Source organism: Podarcis liolepis, assembly GCF_965112155.1.
Source record: "Podarcis liolepis genome assembly, chromosome: 5".
NCBI lineage: Eukaryota > Metazoa > Chordata > Lepidosauria > Squamata > Lacertidae > Podarcis > Podarcis liolepis.
In genome coordinates this window covers 74,712,360-74,733,588 of record NC_139556.1, presented here as the reverse complement: position 1 = coordinate 74,733,588, position 21,229 = coordinate 74,712,360, and the positions used below count along the sequence as shown (strand labels likewise).

At 39.0% G+C, this 21,229-nt stretch overlaps 1 protein-coding gene across 1 annotated transcript; it reads right to left on the bottom strand.

Annotated features, from left to right (window-relative positions):
- Positions 1 to 584: 584 nt before the first annotated feature.
- Positions 585 to 21,151, bottom strand: DAW1 (dynein assembly factor with WD repeats 1). The gene is made up of 13 exons (XM_083503714.1): positions 21,019 to 21,151; positions 18,177 to 18,249; positions 16,035 to 16,179; positions 12,123 to 12,181; positions 11,427 to 11,549; positions 11,175 to 11,274; positions 10,187 to 10,294; positions 8,750 to 8,856; positions 7,462 to 7,564; positions 6,144 to 6,258; positions 4,996 to 5,072; positions 2,177 to 2,339; positions 585 to 1,032 (listed from the first exon to the last, which is right to left on the bottom strand). Exons 1-13 carry the CDS (start codon positions 21,056 to 21,058, stop codon positions 998 to 1,000), a joined length of 1,248 nt encoding a protein of 415 aa, XP_083359840.1. The 5' UTR covers positions 21,059 to 21,151; the 3' UTR covers positions 585 to 997.
- Positions 21,152 to 21,229: the final 78 nt, after the last annotated feature.

The window sequence follows — 21,229 nt, the reverse complement described above, 5'->3', positions numbered from 1 at the left end:
AAAGCGGCAGATCACAAGAGCCAGGCTTCTTTGAGATTGGGCACTCAGTTCACAAGGGAGGGGTAGGATTTCTGCAACTTCCCTACCATGACACAGTAGTACCACTCCCAAGCTAAATGCATGAACCCATGCAGTGTTTTACACTCCAGAACCTAGATAATATATAATATTTTTATTCATATAGCACAAAGGAAAAGGTTAAAAAGTGAAGCATCCTTTGTAGCAGTTGAGAAAAACATTTACCAAATGTTTGGTGCATACCCACTACCATCCATTATGCTGCTTCGTAGTGTGTGGCCTGAAGTTTAGGAACTAAGTGATTTACGCTGAAGCTTAATACTGCATTTCAGATACGGGTTTTTAATATATTTTGCTGGTCACTCTAAGGCTTCAAGATGGAAGAGACTATAAATCCAATATGTAATAAGTTTTTTTTTTATTTGATGAGTAAATATAGAGCTATATGGCAGATTTTTAATTTTTTAAAAAAAGTTTTAATAAGCACTTTATCCAGAGGTTTCAGGCAATACTTGAATAGACAGTTTTAATATATGCTCCTGTTAATACTACATAAAAAGCTGGACTTTTATAGTGTTTTAAATGTTTTTATTAAATAAAAATTAAGTATAGTAAAAATTATCCAACCAAATATGAGAGGCATTCAAGTAAGGCAATGCATTGCTAATAAGATCACGGTGCTCCCCCCCCCCCCCCGTCCCGTCCCCCAACTGGCCTAAAAACCATTACAAAGAAAACAATGCCACTTGTCACAACTAAGTCACTAACACTTATATCAATGCTATTAGAGTAGAACCTATCACATAACTAGCTAACATTGCTAATTTCATGAGTCCAGGAAATAAGTCTTCTTCAGTAACATTTTTAAAAAGGCAAAAACAGAAAACAGGTTTTTGAAGGGCTTAGCAGTTATTGCCTGTATAATAAGAAGCTCCTCATACAAAAGCCTCTGGGAAGTCGGGTCAGAGATTGTCCTCAATTAGCGCCATATCCTACATGTATTATCCTTGCTACCTAGAAAGAAAAGTAATAGATTAACATTTCAAACGTCATTCATATATCTATAATAATAGATCTATAATAATCTAAAAATATCTATAGTTTTATATTAAACTACAGCTTCCTGTTATTTGGGGCAGGAGATATTTCAAATACACCCCTCGCTCTCAAATTCATTGGCAATCTTGTCTTCCAACTCTGATTCAGTTGAATGAATACAAAGAACACATGCTTTGTATATAGAATGTCCCAAGTTGAAGCCCAAATATCTCTATATCAAAAAAATTCTCAGGTAGGAAGGCTGAGAAATTTCCATGCTTGAGATCTTGGAGAGGCACTTAGTTTTAGAAAAGACAGAACTACTGAGCATAAGGCAGTTTCATGTGTTCTGGGCTTTTAACAGGAACCCAACAGGCATACATTCAAAAGGTGCACCTTTTCTCATCACTAAATCTCTGTGCATCCCATGAATATTTGTCTGCAATGTTGTTGTTAAAGGCATAGAGCTTCTATCAGGAAAAAGGTGCCAACACAGATTGCAAACTACAGATATCAGTATCTTCCAGTGAATGCGAGGCCACCATCTAAGAATTGCCAACCTAACTTTTGTACATATTCTAAACTAGTTGTGTTGAAATGCTGTAGAAAAGGCGTCTTAAATTTGGCTCTAGGATTACAATTGCCTTAGTAATGCTGCTATGCCCCCATTTCCCTCTTATTGCAATGTTGGAAAAACACCTCTGCTGATGAAAGAGGAAAGCACCATCAGAATCAATGAGATGCTAGCAAATAAAATGTATACAGCACAGGAAAATGTATTTAGCTGTTCAAATTTGCAGGTTGCCTTAATGCATCCACCCAGTGAAAAGTTTAAAAAGTGGAGCCATATCTATTTGTTGAAACTTCTTGTTCAATGGCTGCCCTGTTCCCCCACCCCACCCTACTTACTTAACCCAACTTCTCTAGGCCAGCACCCCGTTTTGAAACAATTCAACTAGTGTGAAAAAGCAATATGCCACAGAAATAACTGTTTGATCCAAGTTTTCAACGGAATTGGACTGAATGAGGCATGACAACAGAAACCAGGAAACTGTCCTTATTTGACATCACTTTAGCGTAAACAAGTAGAAGGACAATTTTCAATATAGCTGTTAGTTACCTGTAATGATTATATTGCCCTTGTAATTGAAAGCACATGAAAATATTTCATCAGTGTGGCCTTCTAGTATTTGAATGCATTGTCCTGTCTGAGGCTCCCAAAGTCGAGCTGTCTTATCTGAGCTGGCTGTAAGAATGCGACTGCCTTGAGGATTGAAACAGATCTTTTAAAAACAAAGAAATGAGAATTATTTTTTAAAGAGGCAAGGAAGTGGCAATACTTATCTTAAAGCTTGTCCACCATGGTTCACGCAGGTTTGAAGTCTGGGACAACAGCCCCTAAATATATTTTGTCTTCCAGTTTCTATCTACACGGGTAGATTCAGAGGCTGGAGTGGGCTGATCAATAATAAACCCTCCAAAGCAAGGAGCTTTTCTGTCTTTCATCTTAAAACAAGGGTCATGTCACACATTATCCTGTGAAATACTTTATCCTGTGAAATACTGTGAAGTACTTGATTCCAAGTAGACAAATATTCACAATGTGGCTCAATCATGGGTGGCTTCTGTGAATAAATTTTGATTTTAATGCTAAACACGAGCCTTTCAAAAATTACAACACTTGCTGTACCGTATTTTATATTTGGGATTCCATTTCTGAGAACTAAATAATAACTTATGAAACATTCCCAAGGAATTCCCATTCCCACCACCCTTCTGAGTAATACCCCTCCCCACCTTCTCACTATATAGAAGGATCTGGCAACTTCTGTTTCAGTGTATCTGAAGAAGTGTGCATGCACACGAAAGCTCATACCAAGAACTAACTTGGTTGGTCTTTAAGGTGCTACTAGAAGGAATTTTTTTATTTTGACTATGGCAGACCAACACGGCTACCTATCTGTAACTTTATCAAATTTGTATTCCGCCCTTCATCTGAAAATCACAGGACAGTTCACAACACAAAAATACTAGATGAAAACACAAAATACATGATAAAAACAGAAACAAAAACAAACCAATAGCCCCCCTCCCATAAACACATTTAAAAGGCCATAGAATATTCAGCCAAAGGTCTGGTTATAGAGAAACATTTTGCTTGGAGCCTAAAGATATGCAGTGAAGGCACCAGGTGAGCAATGGAGAGAATAATGAATTACAGTTAACTAGTCACATATGCAATGAGGAGTTCAGTAGCCAAATATAATTGTGACGTTAATATTCAATTAGCGACTAGCCTCATGTTTGAAATCAACATTCCAAAAATTTTATATTCTTTCTCATCCGCCTGCACCTTTATTCAATAATTTCTGCCCTTCTCTCTCCTTTACCAAATAGGTCAGTTTAAACCTAAATGTTACCCTGGAGGTTCCTTGCAGGCCTCCAAAGGCCTTACTGCATCTCTTTAGTGCATAGATTCATGAGCCACATAAACCGATTCTTGAGAGCAGTCCTTTAACCTTTATTTCTGCCTCTCAACTTAGGGGCACATCTGATAGCTGAATCGTGACATTTGTCATTTCATATGTGCACAGCAAATGGGAAACATTAATGAAGTACATATAAAATTGTGGGATGTAGAACTGTTATTTCCTTAGGAAACTCATAAAAATAACTTTAAAAAGAAGGAAGCAAAATCCAAAGACAGGCATTCCAAAACCTTACATGGAAACCGTTTTGTATTCTGTTTGAATAGCTTTCTGCTTTTTAAAAAAGTTATAGAATCAGTAGCAATTCTTCCTTTCTTATTGAGTCTACAATGTTTATTTATTTTATGTAAAATAACTATAATTACTACTACTCTTTAAGCTTTTGGAACTAAAAAAGAAATTGGAAATTTTAATCTGCAAATATAATTTTATCCTTGCTATATTAGATTCATCATATCACAGTGCTGCCAAATTTCATCACACAGACACTAATATTTCCTTTAATCATCCAAACAGATACTGAACCAGTCACTGCTCTCCAAAAATTAAATGACAAAACAGAGTATCTAGCCAACAACACTGCCATAAATCAGGAAACATATGTATTCGTCTTGCTCATGCAGTATGGATTTAAGAACAACCTAAGCATCTGTCTCTAACATATATATACATTTATGCAAATATTCTCAATTTTTTTTACCTTCAATGTTAAACTGGCCTGAGGAAAGATTCTGTTCACCATATATGATATAGATAATTTAAAAGCTGACCTTCCTATGCTGCCCAAATTCCCTTTTTAAAGCACTATTAAAAGTAGGCCTACATTCTGTTGCTTCTGGTTACTATAAAGGTGCATCATCCAAGGATGTAAGAGAGGTGTAGTTTAGACTGTAGCTTTCTTATCATGCACACATTACCATATGAAACATGCATGAAAAACCACACTAAATATTGCAGCTGGAAAAGCCCAACACAGAGCTACAGAATCTTATTTAATGTTACTGTACTTAAAATTATAGGATAGGAGGGTAGCAGTAGAGTATCGCCCATTTTCACCAAAAAATCTTTCTATTCAAGTTAATAGATAACCTGAATGCCCTCAAAAATCTCACATAAATCTCAAAGGCTGACATCCCACCTCCAGTTATTCAGGAGTAAGTCCCACTGGTCAGTGGTATGTACTTGCAGGATTGTTCACTCAAACTGCAAGAAGAATGTTTTTCAATAAGCAGCTTTTATAACAGAATACTAACCTCTGTACTTTCCTAACACACTGGAGACATAAAGTGATAAAGCACTATAAAAAAACAGCAAGGGAGAGAAGTTGCTTTCCTGGTCCATACTCAAGAAGCGAGAGATCATACGAACAAGCAAAATGGCCAAAGCTAACTGTAATTTAGAACAACATTCTACTCAGGGCAGCAGTACAGAGAAATAAAACAACAGTCACCTTTGAAATTTCTCCTCCATGGCCTTCAAGTTTTGATATACATTTTTTTGTTTCTGCATCATAAACTCTTGCTGATCCTTAAGTAGAAAACAAACAAACAATCATGCGTTTATTATAGGCATTTACCTGTTGTGCTTAAATACATCTGCAATTTTGTCAGGAACCAGAGAAGGCAAATGTTAGAAATGACTGGCTGCAACTCAAAGCCCACTGATTTAGAGAAGGGATGGGTGAATCTGTCAATTTTGGTTTCCCTTAAGTTTCTCATTTTTCAAATCTTAAGTCCAGTTCTCAATGTTTCAGTATCAGTTGGCAGATTTTTTTAAAGTTCTCATGAAAATTCATCAGCCTTTTCATCCTAATATACACATTTTTGTATACGATTTCCGTAATATAATGCATTTTTGCCCCCCAAAAAATCACTAATATAATGTAATATTATTTTCAACAAAATATGTTTTTATATGTACACTTTAGTATATGCATTTTTGGTTGGACAGCTGCACTGCAAAATTCAGAGTTCAAATTTTGTGGTTGCGTTTACATTCTTGTATTGTTTGGGAAAGTACAAATTTGGTGGGTTTGCCTTGAAATGTAAACTGAATTGAATTTGTCCCAATCCCTATATGGGAGTACTTACAGTTGCCATGCATACTCTTTCACCATAAACTTTTGATGTTTTGTGGTGGCCACTGAAAGCAGGTTAAAATTGCATGGCCTTATGAGAAGGCGGCACTCATACGAAAATGGTTTGGAAGCTTCTAGACTCGTTAGACTGATCCAATATATGAGATAGCTTGGGGCAGAAGACTGAGTTAAATATCACAGCCCCGTGAGAAAGCTGCCAAAGAGCACATCACATAACACATAAAAAATGGCTCATTATATGGATATAATCGTTCCTTGGTGCTATTATGGAGGTTTTCCACAAGATTGGCTGTATTAGAAAACTTAGTCAGTTTCCAGAACATGCATTCACCTCACCAGAGTTCCTCTCTTAGAGGATTCTTTCTTTGCCCTCATGTGGAGTCATCCATTATGCACAGAAGGAGCTACTGGGAGTCGCCATGTTACCCCTCAAGAAATGCTCTTCAAATCAGCTGACACGGGGTGAAGACATTTTAATTAAAAAAATCAATTTCACCTACCATCAGCTGAGGCAGTTGCAATACGCTGGCCAGTGTAATCAAAGCAAACGTCTAATACTTCATCATCGTGGCCTGTTAATGTTGCCACTCGCTTGCCAGTCAGTGCGTTCCACAACTGCAATGTGGACAGAAAGCAAAATTGCAGGCAAATAATGACAGGGAACCCAAATCAGCTTCTTTATTTATTTGACTGAACTGCTTGCGGCCTGTGTAGCTAGTCAATCACTATTTGTTCTTTCGTATGAGCACACAGATTTGGCAGAAAGCAAGGTTAACAAATATTTTGCTTGATGTGTTACCAGCACAAGCCAGATATCTCCTGGAATTGAATTCCATGCTAGCAGCTTATTCACAGATTCAACTCTTATGCTAATAAAGGCTAGAAAATAAAATAAAAAAGAAAAGAACTCCCCAGAAGTCAATAAATGTTGGTGTTTCTTCCCTAAACCAGGCTATCCTATAGTGTCCCTCTTATTTTCTGTATTTCTTTCTTTTGAAGTGTGATATTGCAAATGAAATGGCGGGGCATTTCTAGGAATAAGCTTTGGGCCTTTTTTTAGAAAGATGGAGTGTAAAGGAATTGGCCTTTACTGTCCTGGACTGTTTGTCTATAAAATGGGAATTCATATTTTTACCTGTCTGCTAATTTGGGAAGTATAGGGTTAATGTGGAGTCTTAGCTGGTGCCCCAAAACCAATAAACTATCAAGGCATAGGGTCCACCATTGCTGATGTGATTAACTGCACACCTGTCTCTAGGGATAGGAAAATTAAAAGCTCCCAGCTTCCTTGTTCCTGCAGCCTCTGGACGGATCAAATAACAGACAGGGAGAAGCTATATAAGCAGGTGGATAGCCAAGAGGTGGGTTCACCAAGCAGATCTCAGGTGATACACAGAGATTCTGGAGAGTTTGAGAGGAAGGCTTCAAGGAAGAAAGGCCTCCTTGTGAACAAGGAATCCTACTAAGAGCCTGGTGGGTTGAGATTTCTTAGGCAAAGTGGATCACATTTAACTAATTTTGTTTTTGCTCCAAATGAAATATTCTGGTTTTCTGCCTCCAGCACTGAATGCATATTATCAGGCAGTGTGTACATGCCCTTTGTCTATTATTTTAAAGAGAAGTAAGAGTAAACCTACACCTTTATTCTGTACCTGCTCTGGGAGAAAAGCTATTTTTTCCCACACTCCTTCATGCAGGCCAAGAAGAATGTATTCCTGGATTCAGACCTACAAATGTATGGTTTAGTCAATACTATGATTATTTTTCGTATACTACTGAGAGCAATAAACCAGGTTAATAGGGATCCAACTATCTTACCATGCATGTTTTGTCCATTGATCCAGTGATTATAAGAGTGCAGTCCCAGTTGAACTGTGCACTACTTATTTCTGCACGATGCCCTATTAAAGTATGCATCCTCCTGCCAGGAAAGAATAAAAAACATGTTATGTGGTTGATTCAAATATAAATATATTATGCAAAGGGGCATCTATAAAAAGAAATAGACAAAATACTACAGGTTAAATCTTTAATGTTTCTCCAATCATTTGCAGTGCAATCCTATGTATGCTTAAAGGTAAAGGGACCCCTGACCATTAGGTCCAGTTGTGACTGACTCTGGGGTTGCAGAGCTCATCTCGCTTTAATGGCCGAGGGAGCCGGCGTACAGCTTCCGGGTCATGTGGCCAGCATGACTAAGCCTCTTCTGGTGAACCAGAGCAGCACACGGAAATGCCGTTTACCTTTCAGCCGGAGTGGTACCTATTTATCTACTTGCACTTTGACGTGCTTTCAAATTGCTAGGTTGGCAGGAGTTGGGACCGAGCAATGTAGAAACACCTTAATTAATGGTTGCACCAAATGAAAACATCACAAAAGCAAATATTCTGAAGGGGGGAAATTCCTATTTGCTTGTGATAATTAAAAAAAAATTATATTAATGTTCACAAACCAATTACACTATTTAATTCATATCATGTATTTATAATTATATTGACCCTTCAGCGATAACTTAAGATGGGAAATGAATGTATTCCGGGCTCATATAAGTTATTGCTGATCATCATAAGGCTTTTAATGTTTCCACTGTATCAATTTGACAAAATGTTATTCAGATGCATTAGTTTCATGATACCGAAAAGGCCCATAGTTTCCCATGAAGGCTAGGGGTGGTCTCTTTGCAGACCTTGAATAGCACCTGCTAGTCATATTTGGGTTTGCTGCACCATTGGTCTAATTCAATATAAGAAAGCTTGTGCCATGATTATTCAATGCAAGCCTCCCAGGTGATGAAACAAAGGTCTAAGATTAATAGCACAATATATATCCTCCACTGCTCTGCTATATCCTACATAACTTGCCAACACAGAGAACTATTATCTTAGCTTTCTGGCAGATGGAACTTTGAACTGTTGCTAGGGAGAATCGCAGAGAAGCAATATGCCTAATTTTTACCCTCCTGGTTTCTAGAAGCTTATTGTTGCTCAAAATGTATTAAATACGAACAAATAAAGGCAGATTTATAATTTGAACAACTCTAGAGCCTGTATAGAATTATTTTAAGAGTTCTGCAAAGCATGAAATAAAACAAGATTTAAAATAGTACCTGCCCGTGCCAACATCCCACACTGCAACTGTATGGTCAAAGGAACCAGTGATGATTCTGTCTCCGGTAGTATTAAATGATAATGCAATAATCTCTGCAGAGTGCCCCTAAAGTTATAAAAAGAAGGTTTAAAGTTTAAACAAAGATTTTTATGTAGAAATAATCTAGGACAGGCATAGACAAACTCGGCCCTCCAGATGTTTTGGGACTACAACTCCCATCATCCCTGACCACTGGTCCTGTTAGCTAGGGATGATAGGAGTTGTAGTCCCAAAACTTCTGGAGGGCTGAGTTTGCCTATGCCTGATCTAGGATTTATAAAGATGTACAAACTTTATTGATTCTGTGTTTTGTTTTCTTTGTTACTATTATTTTGTGGAACGCAATCCTGAAAAAAATCCTTCCAGTTGTCTGTAAACATACAAATTTTGTTTTATTCAAAAAAACTTTTCCCCCCAAAGATTCAAAAAAGAACATAGAAAATCCCAGTCTGGATGGGCAAAGTATCATGTAATGTAAGGTCCTGGGTCACTTCTAGACAACCTGCTTATTGAGCATTCAGTCTCAGTTGCTTTCATGGAGGTTAGACAGTCAGCTATTATACTGAGCATTCATTCTGATTTCTTTGTGGGAAGGTTAATTAAATAACACTGATATCTGGGTTCAAATCATCACATTCAAATCATGAATCTCACTCAGTGACCCTGGGTCAGTTACTGTCTCTCAACACTAGCCTACCTTACAAAGTTGTTATATATTTTTAAATATTTCCCTGATCTCCTTGGAGGAAAGGCAGAAGAAAAATGAAATTTTAAAAATTGAGCATCTTGCAGGGATAGAATTATACCATCATCCAAAGTTTTTGCAGATTTTTAAAAAGTGTGAAGCCAATAGCAATACCTGTCTACATGTATTTGTGATATTATTAAGAGAGCTCTCTTCAATCTTACAGGGTATATTATAACCCCTTTATTTGTAATCCCAGGTAATAGATCTGAAAGCAATTATACAGTGCTTTTGACTGCAGGAGAGGTTTCAAAGAATATTACCAGTCCATTTTAATTAATAAAGCAGGTCATTCTACCTTGTAGTAGTAAAGCCACAGAATTTGGAAAAAGTATGTTATTTAGGCTACAATCCTATTTACACTTAGCTGGGAGGGAGCCCCACGGAACACAGTAGGTTTTCCAAATAAATATGCATAGGATTGCTCTGCACTTAAGATTTAATGGTTTTTAATTAGTATCACAGCTTTCAGTCTTCCTTTATGTTTGCTTAATGCATTATTTAGCTACATATGCTAAGAGTTCTGAATAAATTCTCGTCTCTGACTTTTGCAAATGATAATTAAGAACTGCTCTTTTAATTAAGAACTGTTCTTTTAATAGCACTTTCAAAAAAAACACCAAGTCATCACTAATAAGAGCTGCAACCCACTGTTAATCTGACTACTTCTTCTCCAGTCTGTATGTCCCATAATTTAGCTGTGGTATCCATACTTCCAGTAGCAACCAATGTACTTTGAAGATTAAATGACAAGCAAACCTGTTAGAAAAAGAGAGAGAAGGAAAACCTTTATAAGAAATTCTTGGATTTTCTGTTCTCCTAGGTACTGGTCAGTCACAATATGTTAGAGCGTGACAGTAACTGTTTCTAGTCCTTGCCCCACTGACTGTTTATAGGCCTGTAAAATAAAACATGATAGCCATAGGATCATAGCTGGTAATAAAGATTCACTCATTTGATTGCTTGGAATATTTTCCTTGGGGTACAGGAAGGAATTTTACTCTCACAATTAGACCATGTGGAGGGAGAATGTCCATTTTAATTACGGTAATAAAGCAGCCCATTCTACCTTGTAATGATAATTCCACAGAATCAGGAAAAATATGTTACAGCAAACATGGAGCTACCACTGCTCCATATCTTCACTTAAAAGGTAAAGGGACCCCTAACCATTAGGTCCAGTCGTGACCGACTCTGGGGTTGCGGAACTCATCTCGCTTTATTGGCCGAGGGAGCCAGCGTACAGCTTCTGGGTCATGTGGCCAGCATGCAGAGCAGCACACGGAAACGCCGTTTACCTTACCTATTTATTTACTTGACTTTAACATGCTTTCAAACTGCTAGGAGCTGGGACCGAGCAACAGGAGCTCACCCCGTCGCAGGGATTCGAACTGCCAACCTTCTGATCGGCAAGTCCTAGGCGCTGTGGTTTAACCCACAGTGCCACCCGCGTCCCAAATCATATCTTCACTTAAGTAAGTACAAATTATCATGCCAGATTTTTTAAAGAATAGTAGCATGTATTGTGGTACTTGTTAGCATAGTTTCACTGAGAATAACAGAGAAAACAACACTTAACTTTTTAAGAATTAGATTATTCCATATATAGTGATGATAATTCCAAAGCTCCTGTACTCACTATTTCTGCTGTGTGTCCCCTAAAGGTGTAATAGCACTTTCCTGTGTCTACACTCCATAATTTGCAGGTCTTGTCAAATGATCCAGTCGCAATCTTGTCACTAAATTTTAAAGAATGAAACAGAGTACAAGGGGAAAGTAAAAAACGATTTAAAGAGAAAAATTAAAATGATTTGGATGTAGAGTACAAAAGAAATAATGTGCTGAGGCCATCTAGGGCTTTAAAGATCAAAGATTCTGAAAAGTTGCATACCCATACGGATTATTGAAAGCAATTGCATAGACCACATTCCTATGTCCTTCCAGAGAACGTAACTCTTCTCCTGAAGCAGTGTCCCAAAGTTTGCATGTTCTGTCATAGCTTCCAGTGATAAAACTAGAGCAGACAAGAAGAATGGAAGGTTTAAGAAGCATTTCTTCCCTATTCCTCACCCCACAATTTAAGCCACTGCTGACTACATTGCTAAAACATGTCAGAGGGATCAGAAAAAATACAACTTCTTGTGAATTGACTCTACTGCTTCTAAGTTCCTCTCAATTAATGGTATTTTTAAAAACATGTTGGGTTTTTGTTGTAATTTATGTATTTCCCCTGCTCCTCATCCCCTTTTACTTTTCTCAGTTGATTTGATGAAGGATCAAAGACCAGGCAAGAAGAGTATAAGGAGAACAACTGGGGATTTAATAAAAGGAGAGGGAGGCAAAACAAGAGATATCTTACATTTTCCACTGTCATTTTGCTGTATTTTATTTTACAAAATAAGAATTGTTAACTAAATATGTTGGATTTTGGCATTTCCAATCCTACTAATTATCTTAATAACCCTTTTTTGAACCAGAATCTCAGCAGAGGAAATTATAGACCGTAAAATACTATACAGTATTCAGTTTATATTTAGATAAGCCTTTGTAGATCATGCATAGTTTGAATTTAAACACCCAAACTTACCAAGAACCTGATTTGTTAAAGGCAACATTAGTCAGTGGCAATATATGAGCCCGGAGGACCTGAAATTAGAAAATAAAGGTAATATAATTTTCTTTACATTCCTAGGTATTTGCCTTCACAAATCTAAATATTAAATATTATTTTAATCAATGGGAATGGCTAAACTAAAGTTAAGCACTTTTAAGTCACATTAATCTAAGTAGTGTTGTTTTAAGGATACATTTACTTTTCCTATTGAACTCAGCGGGGCTTTGGAAAGACTGGGCCCATTTGGATTAAAACCTTATGCAATAGCAGCATGTTGTATCCATGACACATTGAAACCCCTATTAAGTTATGTTACGACAGCTTGCTACTATGCTGGGAACACCACCACCAACAAAAAACCTTTATCACCCAGGAAACTGCAAAGAAAGGTATAGGTTTACACCAACTCTGTGTCTTCATTCAGAAGGTGTTGCTGGCAACTGCAATCTGCTATGAAGTGGAAATGCAACACTAGTCCTCTTTCCAATTATACTCTGCATACCCCTAATTATTCCTCACGCTCAATAGATTTGTGCAGTTCTTATTACTGCACAAGAAAATCACTACCAGCAGCACTCTTTATTACAAGGATGGGAACGCTCAGACCTGGGGGGCCAAATGCAGCCCTCCAGACCTTTCTATCTCACCCTCAGGACTCACCCCTTCCCCTGATCAACAGCCCTCGTCTGTAGCCTCCTTGAGTGTTTTGCCTCGCTGAAATAATGTTACTTGTCTGCCTGGGTGAAGGATTAACAGATGTATGTGTGGATACAGAAACCTGTTGTTACTGCATGGCTAGAATGTAGCATGGAAAGAAGCGCACTGATGGCTCTGGATTCCTCATCCCTGCTTTGTCACAATTCAGGTAAAGTCAGTTTTGTCTGTAACTTTCTTGTAACAAATCTTTGAGTAATTAACTATACAGGTAAAGGTAAAGGTAAAGGTAAAGGTACCCCTGCCCATACGGGCCACTCTTGACAGACTCTAGGGTTGTGCGCTCATCTCACTCTAGAGGCCGGGAGCCAGCGCTGTCCGCAGACACTTCCGGGTCACGTGGCCAGCGAGACGAAGCTGCTCTGGCGAGCCAGAGCCGCACACAGAAACGCCGTTTACCTTCCCGCTAGTAAGCAGTCCCTATTTATCTACTTGCACCCGAGGGTGCTTTTGAACTGCTAGGTTGGCAGGCGCTGGGACCGAGCAACGGGAGCACACCCCGGCGTGGGGATTCGAACCGCCGACCATGTGATCGGCAAGTCCTAGGCGCTGAGGCTTTTACCCACAGCGCCACCCGCGTCCCTAACTATACAGGTACATATCCATTATTCCTTCTCCCAATACTATTACAATCTCAGATATTCAAAGCTCAACTGTCAGAACTGGATCCATGCCTCTAGGTGAATTAGTGGAAGGTACTGTATAACTCTTAAAAGATTTATCTACAACGCCTGACTTTGAACCATCCTGACAAAACAAAAGAAGGGGACATAGATTTGGAATTATGAAGTAGCCTGTCTGTGGGGTCATGAACCAGCCAAGTTCAACTTTTTTTTTTAAATAACAAAATAGCAGTCAATTTAACAATGTGAAAGTGTGGAGCACTGCAATGACATTACATCAGTGTAATCACCTTTCCAAAAATAAAAATAAGCCAGTATTCAAGAAGCTGGTCTTAAGACAATGACTAGAAAGATAAACTATTCCTAGGCCAACTGTGTGAAAGCACTTAAAAACTCTTAAAGTCGAGTACAAATAGTGAGAGAATGTGAGAGACACCGCTTCCTTATACATATTATCAAGAGCAGATTTCACCAACATTGGCTCTGTTGATCTGGGTACCAAGACATTCTCAAGCATGCATGAGATGTTTTGTGAGTGTACCTAATTTGACATATTTTCATCAACAGTCAAACTCACTGCTGTCTTTCCACAAACAGCTTTTTACTGGTCTGCAACATGGAGCAGCTCAACCTTCGCAACAGATTCCCCACCCAACCCTGCACTCTGCACCCTGTTCAGAAGCAGAAAACATCCTTATATTGCTAGCCAAAGGATACAGATCACTTTTCAATGCTTGGGGAAAAGGGGGGGGGGCATGAAAGAATCAGCAAAAAAGAAAGCCTCTCCCAAACATTGACTAACAGCTTGAGTTCAGTGTTGTGCTGTTCTTTATCAGATCCCCAAATTTCAGCAACAGACTGTCTGTCAGCTGGCGCTCTAGAAGAGACAATGATCCTCATGTGTAGATAAACCTCATGCTGCTAGATGGAAGGTAGTGTGCTGTTCTTAAGAGATCTATCCACACTCTTTGACATCAAATGCAGATGAGGAAGGGACATCAGTAGTAGCTCTGGTTCATATTTAAATCAATTTTTTCCACACAGCTATTTTACATAGAGACCATCCCTTCATATAGTCTTCCTATGATTTCCCTCCCACCCCACCATACAAATATAGGCTTTCTGAGAGTCTGTGCTGATTGTAAATCTACCACTTAATCACATAACGCAGCAAGGATATGTGCATCAAGCACTGTAACTTATTTTCCAACATGCTCAACTACTTGTATGTATTGGTCAGCTCCCAGTGCCAGTCTCTTTCAGTAGAGATAACCAAGGGAGTGATGAGTGAGCTCCCTGGAGAGGCTAGGCTCTGGCTGAAATCCTCTTTCTGAAAATCAGCAGCAATTAACTTGCTGGTTGGGTAACTCAACACTGCCATCTGGCACTGTGAAAAAGGTACTGCAGATTGTGGAAAAGCTACAGAAACTGACAACAGACAAAACACCCCCAATTCCACCACCCACAGGAGTTGTGGTTGTTATTAAATGTATTACCTGCCCTTCATCAGCAGGTCTCAGGGTGGGTTGCAACAATTTAAAATCCAAGAATAAAAACAGTTAAAAACAACTTGCAGTCACAGAATTGGAACTGTGTGAGAATTAATATATTCATGTGATCTGTTGTCAGAACAGAATATTAGTTAAAAAGCCCAAAACCACTGCACTCAGGCTTGGCCTTCCATGTGACATCTTCCCCTGAGCAGTGGCTCATGGGGTGCAGAGGCAGTGGCAGTGCTGTAGTCATCAGGCAATGGCAGTGAGGCTGAGAGAGCTCCAAACTAGCCAAAATGGCCCAATAAGTTTATTGTCACTACTGGGAGGACATCACTGCCTTCACCCCACTCACAAGTTACCACTTGCTTCTACTTGTGCCTTTACAGAGTCTGTGGACTACGGCTGCACAACCTGAGAGGCACCAACCTGAATGCAGCCCATAGTCATGCATGGTGTTCCACTAGGAGCTTGATAAACCTGCTTCTTCTGCCAGCCAGGAGCAGCAGAAATTGAACTCGAGGCAAGCCACAATACATTGCTAATTGGCATTCTCTGGGGAAGTGGGACACAACCAGCTCAGGGCTGCTTATCCAAACACAGGAAACACCAACATGTAAATAACCACGTTGCTCACTCATAAGCTGCTTCAGTATACTCAAACATGATCCTTAGAGTCCATATTCAAATAAACAACTAAAACCTGCAATGAAATGTTGCTGTGTATCCTTAAAAGGGTGCCAGCCAGCCCTGCCCTTCTCCAGAATACTCCATTCCATCCCTACAACCTAGTTTCTATTATCCCCCCATAACATCCCATGGCTACTGAGCATGCTCACTGGATTGTGTGAGGGTCTACTGCAAACATCTGTTTATGCAGCATAAGCAGGCTGAGATCTCCTCCTTTCTCAGCAACCCTGCTTTGGCTCCATTTCTGCCAGCTCTCACAATGACCTGAGAGCAGGACAGTTTAACCAACAGCCATTTAAAACCTCTAGTTTCTGTGTATTTACATAACTGAAAGCAAGTATCAGAAATTGTCTCATGGCTCTTACCTTAAAAAGATAGAATTTGTGGTCCACCTGTTGTCCTAGCTTCTCTTGTAGTCGCAGTATTAAATGTACAACCTGGTCTTTACGTGATGCTGTGATGAGAGGTTCTGCTTTTCTTATATCTGCTACTAAGGCTTCTACATCTGTACTAAAGTAGAATAATGTTTAAAGATATTAAAACACAATTATCATCTCCTGAAGTTAAGAGAAAAAGAAATCCTTCTGTTGTTTTTATCAACCAGGAAGAAAGGGGGAAGGGGAGTCATTTTGATATTTTCCCATGTGCCAACTGCAGAATAGGGGCAGGGTACCTGTGGGTCTCCACAGATGTATTTTTTTATCTTTCCATAAAAACAGATGTACATTTATTTACATTGAACTCTATGGGATTTACTTCTGAATAAACACAGAGAGGATTGGACTATGCCATAGAAGCCTCAGAGCACACATCAGTCAGGAAGATAGATACAAAAATTCTTGCCCCCCACATAAGAAGTAGACAGCCACTGGAAATTCCTAAGTTCACCTAGAAATACCTAACTCCAATGTCAGCTACTAACATAATCCACACCAATTGTAAAACATTTTTTTTTCTAGGTTAGGCCTTGCATCTTTTGAGTATAAGACAGGTTTCCCATTTTTCAGTCATTTTATTTACAATTTTAATGTTTTCTACTTGAATGTGATTAATTTTGAATATTCTGTATGCTTAGGTCTTTCCTAGTTACTTGTTCATGCAGGGTTTTAAAACAAGTGGTCAGCTCTACTCTGCTGCTTGGATTTGAATAACCTCAGTGACAGCACTCATTTCTGTTTTTTGTTTTAATTTCAAACAACATGCTAATTTGTCAAAAAATATCACATAGTCTTAAAAAGTTTACATTGGCATTGTGTTTCTCAGGGTTAGTCATGGGAGGTAAGGAGTTAAAATTTAAGCTGAAAAAACAAATATTCTAAAAATAATCTCAAAGGTTTTGGTATGTTAAAAGCACAGCAGCATCACAGGGAACAAATAAACAATTTACAAAACTAGATCCTGTTTGTGAAGGATTTCCGTATGGATAGTCTCAATGGTGAAGGATGTATGTTCCACTAGGGAATAACATCCACTGAACAAATGGAATTTGTCCAGTATGTTTTCCATACAGGTCACTGACATGCTCAAGGACTACATTTGTTAGGTATGCTAGCAAAAGTATATTACACATAAGATGCTGAGTTGGATCTAGATGGAAAATTTAGTTCTATTCAGTGCTTTAGTCCTGCTGAAATAAATATAGGACTTAAAGCTAGCCATCATGACAACCTTATCCCAATTATTTCAAGGGGACTTCAGCATAATTAATCTAAATCTAACCCAATGTTTTCTGAAACATTTCTTTGACATATTCAATTTAGCCCAGGAAAGCTCCCAGAATCAAGTCTTAATTGTGGCTTTGAAAGATGCCTTTTGCATGCTCCTGCCAGTGCACATCAAGTAATCAAGGCAGAGGTGTGCAAGAGAGGTTTACAACAAATATGAACATCAAAGCCAATATATATATTTATATGTCTAATTCAGATACACTTTATGAATGCTGGAGATCTTCTTACAAGGCATGAAATGCATCTTATATTTGTTACTCACATATATCCCATTGTGGGAATACTAAGTTTTAGAACATAGGAAGCTGCCTTACACTGAGTAAGACCATTCATCCATCTAGCTCAGTATTTTCTATGCTGATTGGCAGCAGTTTTTCAGAGTTTCAGACAGAGTCCCTCCCAACCTCACACGGAGGTACCAGGGATTAAACCTGGGACTTTCTCTATGAAAGTCTTCAGCCCTTTCCAAAAATGCTGTAATTTCAGCAGTTGTTAAATGGAAACCACACACCCTTGATTTTTCAATCCTATGAAGTTTTCATTGAAAGTAGCAGCCATATTGATAGATATACCACAGGAGACAGGATCACTAACACTAACACACTAGCACTAACACCTCAATCTTAAATGACTGTACTTGGAAGAGGATGATTAGACAGCATGATTGTCTTGTTCAATATGACAATCAAAAACACTGCAATACATTCTTAGCTGTTTAGCAGATTTGTATATATCAGTAAAGTTGTTCTGTGTCAATATCCAGCAAAATATAATACTCACGCAGCACTGAGATCCAGTAAATCTATAGATTTCGTTTTCACTTCCCCACCTTGAACATATTCCAAAATAATGCCTTTGAAGAAGCAAAACAAGACAATTATTAATTGAGAATCAAGCTAGGTTCTGATGGCACACAGTACAAAGACTGACCTTCCCTTTGATAAAAAAAAATCCTATTGATTTCAGTAGCAACACATCTAATTTAAACCATATAAGGGAGCAGAATCAGGCAGACATCTTGTCATTTTCTGTAGTGACACATGGTAAGACACAGGTCAGGAGCCAAAGAACTGTGAAACCAGATGCATATGCTAAGGGCTCTTTGAACTTATGGTCTTCAAAGGCAACCCCTATTCCACATGACAAGCTGCTTTTCAAATGTGAAGGGTGTTGTGATATGGCTTGAGGATTTCCTGTTCAAAGGGGAAATGCCCAAAATTCCACTGTCCATGTACAAGCCCACACAATCCTACATCTTCTCAGATGTCCCTCTATGTGCAAAGGATTCCCAATCACTGAAGCAGCTCTTTTGAACTTCAGCTAGTCTTCACATAAAAAAAAAAATACTGACTCTTATAACCAATGTAATTATTCATGATACACAGAGAACTCTGGATCATCCGATAGAACACCACATCATTAACTTATGGAATTCTCTAGCACAAGATAAAAAATGAGAAAAGGAAAACGGTCTGGGAAACAGCAGAAGTACTGCTGTAGATGGAAGAGGAAGCTTTGCTAGTGTTTTGTTTTTGTTTTTAAAGAAAAAGGTAGACCAAACTTGCTAAGGTGAATGAAACATAAAAAATTTAAAGGCTTAGTAAAATAGGGGGCAATAGTGGTAACTCTCTCACTAATGATGTTACAGATACAATCCATGTACATGTAACTATACACAACACAGGAGAAACTCTAGTTAGTAAAAGAATCCAGTTTTCCAACTGAGCGGTGCAATATGTGATGCCCCTGAAACAGAAATGCTTCTTTTAGGAATACCAGTGTGGTTCCTGCTACAGTTGAGTTACAGTAGCTTGCATAAGCCCACTTGTGTTTGTTCATGGCAAAGGCTCAAACACTTTAAATGGCTATTTGCTGGTCTGAGTAATTAACCTGGGAATTCAAAGCTTACCCTTAGATAGTCATGGCCATCTAAGGCCGATACCTTCAGGTTATTGTAGGATCATAGCCCAAACAACTGATAGCATAGAAAAGCAGAAGCTACTTCACCAACTTAATTTACCAGTTTGAGATCTTCCAAATATAAAAGTAAACCTGCAAAATATGACACCCTGTCTAATATATATAACTGAGATATACATAGAAGCAAACTGACTGCCATATTACCTTTATTGCATTCTGTGTGTAATCCAGTTACAAATAATTTGTGGATTCTGTATTAGGCTAATACTTTGGTATTAGTCTGTTGTTCCCTATAGGAAACAGTATGATATACAGATACCATTATTTGGCTTACAGCTGAATTGTCAACGTTACACAAATGTTTGTAACACTAGGGATTTAGTAGAATGCAGCTTTCCTTCAAGTCACTTCAGACATCAATTCATAAGTAATAAATCATTTCAGCTGACAGCAGCTATGGCTTTTTATCTACCCATGGTGCACAACCATGAGCCGAGTACTTTGTGTTCCTACTGTCTGTCATATGCTAAAGTTATCTTGGTTACCATAAGGTACTTTTAGTTAAAACTCCACAACTATTAAATGTCAAAAGCCTATGCACTGACTTCAGCAGAGTGGTCAATATAACTGTCTATCAGAACCATCTAAATGTCATCATAGGCAACCACAAGATAAAGCTGTCACAGATAGAAAGGGTCAGACAAATAGGGCCCGGTTATTTTATTTATGACATTTAAATTGCAGCATTTCTCCACAACACTGAATGCAGCAAACATGATTTTCTTACCCATCTTATCCCCACGACAACCCTAAAAGGTAGGTTTGGGCTGCTAGTCACTTGGAAAGCTTAATGGCTGAGTTGGGATTTGCACCTGGATATAATAAACTAGCACTCTTCACCATGACACCACTCTGGCCCTCATTGTGCATTATTCCGGTACAGCTTCAGTGTGGGGGACTCATACACAAAAGTGCATTTCAACGGGGTAAATTCCATCTTTGAGCACTTGCAAGTGACTTTTCTTTTTGAAACCCTTCCTACGTTTGCCTTTGATTCCTCATTAACTATTAATTTAATTTCTAAAAAGCACAAGAACATATTTGAAACAAGTTTCCCCAAAAGAGTAGGCATGGTTACTTAAGAGTTAAGAAAAAGACACTCTGTACAACCTCAGAGAAACTATGTTTCCATTGTTGTTGTTATTTCACATTTCATGGTCGAGGCTGCAATCCTGTGCTCACTTATTGATTTTGCTTGCTTGCTTGCTTCTTTAGAAGCACTGCCAGTCCGCCTTTCCATGCAATATGTTCAACGTATTAAACCTACTACGGAACAAGCTCTCACTGAAGACAGAACACAACGGAGCTTCTTTTCCATTCAACAGACCTGCTGAGCAAATAGGTTCCGGGGCTCAACCCTTTCAATTAAACCTCCCCCCCCCCCACTCTGCGAATCTTTCCCCTCCACATTTGTGTTTCTCGTGTGTGTGTGTGTGTGTGTGTGTGTGTGTGTGTGTGTGTGTGTCAATCATTGTATATATGTATATCCGTTAACCCTTTCTTCCCCGACTCCACCATCGTCTCCTTTCCATCGCCCACGCTTGCCCGCCGCACGTAAGGCTTCCCCGTCGTCATTCCCCTGTTCCCCAACTTTAACATTCACCCCACACACTGCCCTTCCCTTCCCTGCCCCATTCCGCACCCGGCGGGTAATATCTTAGCAAGAACCGCTTCAGCTTCATCTTGTCCCGGGCGGCCGAGGCCTCCAAGCCGGCGCCGTTGTCATAGGAACCAGACAAACCGACGCTCTCAGCAGCGCGCACGCGCGGCCCGGGACCACCCCCGCCCCCTCTCCTCCGCCGCCCGCAGCTACTCCGGCTCCGCCCTCAGAGGGCTGACTAGCGGGGGTCCGG

Coding starts and splice junctions, on each gene's coding strand:
- DAW1 (XM_083503714.1), bottom strand. CDS start 21,058: ATGAAGCTGAAGCGGTTCTTGCTAAGATATTACCCGCCGG. Junction 12,182..16,034: donor ACAAATTCTATCTTTTTAAG/GTAAGAGCCATG, acceptor TTCTAATTTCAG/GTCCTCCGGGCTCATATATT. Junction 10,295..11,174: donor GGGGACACACAGCAGAAATA/GTGAGTACAGGA, acceptor TTTTTCTAACAG/GTTTGCTTGTCATTTAATCT.